At 42.5% G+C, this 4,085-nt stretch overlaps 1 protein-coding gene across 2 annotated transcripts in view; it reads left to right on the forward strand.

The window, feature by feature from the left end:
- CUNH6orf203 (chromosome unknown C6orf203 homolog) overlaps positions 1-4,085 on the forward strand; it is a 21,095-nt gene that overhangs the window by 10,175 nt on the left and 6,835 nt on the right. For both annotated transcript variants that reach the window (XM_003781574.2, XM_023512821.1), the window contains exons 2-3: positions 464-936; positions 3,789-3,861. In XM_003781574.2, the coding sequence (XP_003781622.1) occupies positions 476-936; positions 3,789-3,861 (534 nt within the window). In that variant the 5' untranslated portion in view covers positions 464-475. The remainder of the gene's footprint in view (positions 1-463; positions 937-3,788; positions 3,862-4,085) is intronic.

Genomic DNA, 4,085 nt, shown 5'->3' on the forward strand with positions numbered 1-4,085 from the left:
CCTGTTGTCCCAGCTACTTGGGAGGCTGAGGCAAGAAAATCACTTAAGCCCAAGAGTTGGAGGTTGCTGTGAGCTGTGACACTATGGCACTCCACCCAGGGCAATAGAGTGTCTCAAAAAAAAAAATTAATTAATTAATGAGAACTTACTAATTTTTGTTAACGTTTTCCAGTAGCAAGCAATAACCAAAGCTACCGGGAGTAGAGGGAAGGTCAGAGCCTTCACACATTGGTATCTCATTAGACCCTTATGACAACAGCCCTATGAGCTAATAAGCATGTTAATTGCAGCTGGAAGACTCACCATGCTATGGCGCATAGCCCTTAGTACATGCAGACCGACAGTGGCTTTTTGTAAGGGACCATAATTATAGTACTAGATATAATGCGTTCATGATGTAAATGGTTTGTTGTAAGAATGCTATGCTGCACTTACGAGATAAAACTGATTTATTATGTTTCAGGTTATCTGCACCATGGCGATGAATAATGTCCGATTACTTGCTGGTGTTTTAAGAAAGACAGATGCCTGGATTGGACTCTGGGGTGTGCTCCGAGGGACATTTTGTACACACAAACGCTGTACCTCCTGGAATCGATACTTGTATTTTTCAAGTACTGAGTTAAATATATCAGATTATAAAGCACTTTCCCATAATATGTTCTCACTGAGAATCCCATCTCCTGAACATATTTTTCCATTTTTCATAAGACCGAAAAGTAATGTAAGCTCTAAAAATTCTACTAAAAAGTCTCCACAAAAAGTAGAGGATGAAGAGGACTCTGATACAGAAAAGGATCGTGATGAAATGAGTGAGGCAGAAGAGGAGCTTGAGGACGACTCTGGCGTGGTCAGAGACTACAAAGACCTGGAGAAAGCAGTGCCATCGTTTCGATATGATGTGATCTTGAAGACAGGCCTAGATATTGGGAGGAAGTGAGTATGACGTGCGTTTTATTATAAATTCGCGTGTAGTCTTGTTATTTTTATGCAGCATTACAAATTACTCTGCACATACTGTAGTGAAGAATAACCACAGTATGAAAGGACCCCATAGGTAACCTGTTCATTCATTTTATGGATGAGAAAACTAATTTCTAAAGGAGTCAAGTGACTGCCTGCAAACCCTGTGTATCATATTTCCTTGAGCCTAAGACACAGTTGACTGTAAGGTGAGCCATTGATTTAATAGCAGCTTCTTGGCTCGGCGCCTGTGGCTCAAGCAGCTAAGGCACTTGCCACATACACCAGAGCTGGTGGGTTCGAATCCAGCCCAGGCCTGCCAAACAAGAACGACAACTACAACCAAAAAACCCCCAAAAATAGCCAGATGTTGTGGCGGGTACCTGTAGTCCCAGCTACTTGGGAGGCTGAGGCAAGAGCATCACTTAAGCCCCAAGGGTTTGAGGTTGCTGTGAGCTGTGAAACCACGGCATTCTACTGAAGGTGACATAGTGAGACTTTGTCTCAAAAAAAAAAAAAAGAAGGAATTAGGCTTCAGGCTGGTCTGAAGGTATGAAAGTAGTATGACTTATCTCATTTGATTATTCATAGGTATAGATTGAACTTGTTCTACTCTTTCCCTTTTTTTTTTTTTTTGAGACAGAATCTCATTCTATCACCCAGGATAGAGTACTGTGACATCATAGCTCACAGCAATCTCAAACTCTTGGGCTCAAGTGATCCTCTTGCCTCAGTCTCCCAAACAGCCAGGACTACAGGCACTCACAGCAATGCCTGGCTAGTTTTTCTCTTTTTAGTACAGACGAGGTTTCGTTCTTGCTCATGCTCGTCTTGAGCTCCTAAGCTCAAGGCATCCACCTGCCTCCACCTCCCAGAGTGCTGGGATTACAGACGTGAGCCAGTGCACCTTGCCTCTCTTTCCTGCTTCTCACTACTGCACTTGACTAGTCTTAAAAAAAAAAAAAATTCAGGTTCTCTTAGAGCCATATTACTGAGGTTTCAGTCTGGTTCTGTGTGTGATCTTGGGCAATTTACTTAAAATCTCTGTTTCACTTTCTTCATCTATAAAATGGGGATAATAGAACCTTTTCAGGATGGTTGCTAATGAATATCTAAAGCACTTAAAATAGTGTCTACCATAGAGTAGGTAGTCAATATATGTTATAAAAGAATAGTAAGTAACCTTGATCGTTCATTCATTCCTTCAAGCAATTGATGTGTGCATATTGTATACCAGGTAAGAATTGTGATGTGACTGAGTGCAGAAATTTCCTTTTGTGATTTGTACCTTTACAACCTACCTTACTGGTATAGATTAATTTTTAGAGTCAGATCTAAAGGGGAAGGGAACTGTTTTTTGTCGGTATCCTCCCCTGGTCTCGTTGCCCAGTGACTTAAATTCAAAGATCAGCAGCTGTCGTATTGACGTTTTCCCCACCTCAGTCCTGACTGGCAGACAGTTTCTTACTGGCCTCGCCCTGTGTGTGTTGCCTCTCTTCAAGCACCACCACATCCTGGCCATGTAAGGTCTGCACTGGGAATCGGGGAGAGTTCCAACCCCTGTCCTGAGTGCATGCCAGACCCCTCTTGAAGCCCCACCTAAACTACCCATCCAGTGGTGCTAGCAGACATTGCTAACCATTCAGTTCACATGCTGAACCACTGCTCAGAAGTGCTCTCAGTTCTCCCTGTTTTAGCTACCTACTCGGCAGTTGACTCTCACTTTCCCAGTACCCAAAATAAAGACTTTGTGGGGAGTCCCTGTTAGAAACAGCTGCTTTTTTTTTTTTTTTAAGAGACAGAGTCTCACTGTTATCCTCTATAGAGTGCCCTGGTGTCCCCACAGCAACCTCAAACTCTTGGGCTTAAGCGATTGCTTCAGCCTCTCAAGTAGCTAGGACCATAGGTGCCCACCACAACACCCGCTATTTTTTGTTGCAGTTGTCATTGTTATTTAGCTGGCCCCGGACTGGGTTCCAACCTGCCAACTTCAGTGTATGTGGCTGGTGCCATAACCACTGCTGTGGTCACTGAGCCTTCAAAGAAGCTTCAATAGCAAGTGTTTTTCTCAAACTTGTATATAGTTGATGGTTGAACAATATGGGAGCTAAGTGTGCTTAACCCTGTGCAATTAAAAAGCCATGTATAACTTTTCTTTCTTTTTATTTATTTATTTATTTATTTGAGATAAAGTCTTATTATGTTGCCCTCAGTAGAGTGTCATGGCATCATAGCTCACAGCAACCTCAGACTCTTGGGGCTCAGGTGATTTCTTGCCTCACCTCCCAAGTAGCTGGGACTACAGGCACCCACTACAACAGCCGGCTATTTTTGTTGTTGTCATTGTTGGTTGGCAAGCCTGGGCCAGATTCGAACCCACCAGCCCCTGGTGTATGTGCCTGGTGCCCTAGCCGCTGAGCTGAGCCCATGTATAACTTTGTCTGCCTTCAAACTTATGCACTAATAGCCTACTGTGGACCAGAAAGAAGCCTTACTGATAGTGAACAATTAACACATTTTAGTATATGTCTAATATGCTGCATTCTTAGAATAAAGTAAGCTAAAGAAAAGAAAATCATAAGGAAGAGAAAATATATTTACTATTCATTCAGTGGAAGTGGACCATCGTGAGGGCTTTCATCCTCATTTTCATGCGGATTCGGCTGAGGAGGGGCTGGTCTTCATGTCTCAGAGGTAGCAGAGGTGAGGAGAAATCCACATAGGAGACCAGCACAGTTAGTTCAACCTGCATTGTTCAAGGGTCAATGGCAGTTGTTTTGAATTATATTTCTGGATTTTAAAGCACTTTGCCTTTTTTTTTATAGCAAAGTGGAAGATGCATTCTACAAAGGTGAACTCAGGCTGAATGGAGAAAAATTATGGAAGAAAAGCAGAACGGTGAGATATGAAATTTATAATGACAGCTAGATATTATTGTCTGTTGCTCTGCCAGTACTTATTTAAAACGCTGCCCCAAATTTCCCCTCAGGCTCCTTACCTTGTCTGGAATCCTGTGGGCCTGGTCAACCTACTGAGAAAAACCAATAGGCTTTATTCACACAGGCCACTTTAACATTCACAGCCTTAATGACCTTGTGATAAAGGTTCCCTCTTTTTTTTTT

The sequence above is a fragment of the Otolemur garnettii genome, unplaced genomic scaffold, assembly GCF_000181295.1.
Source record: "Otolemur garnettii isolate 467f Iridium unplaced genomic scaffold, OtoGar3 scaffold00002, whole genome shotgun sequence".
Lineage (NCBI taxonomy): Eukaryota > Metazoa > Chordata > Mammalia > Primates > Galagidae > Otolemur > Otolemur garnettii.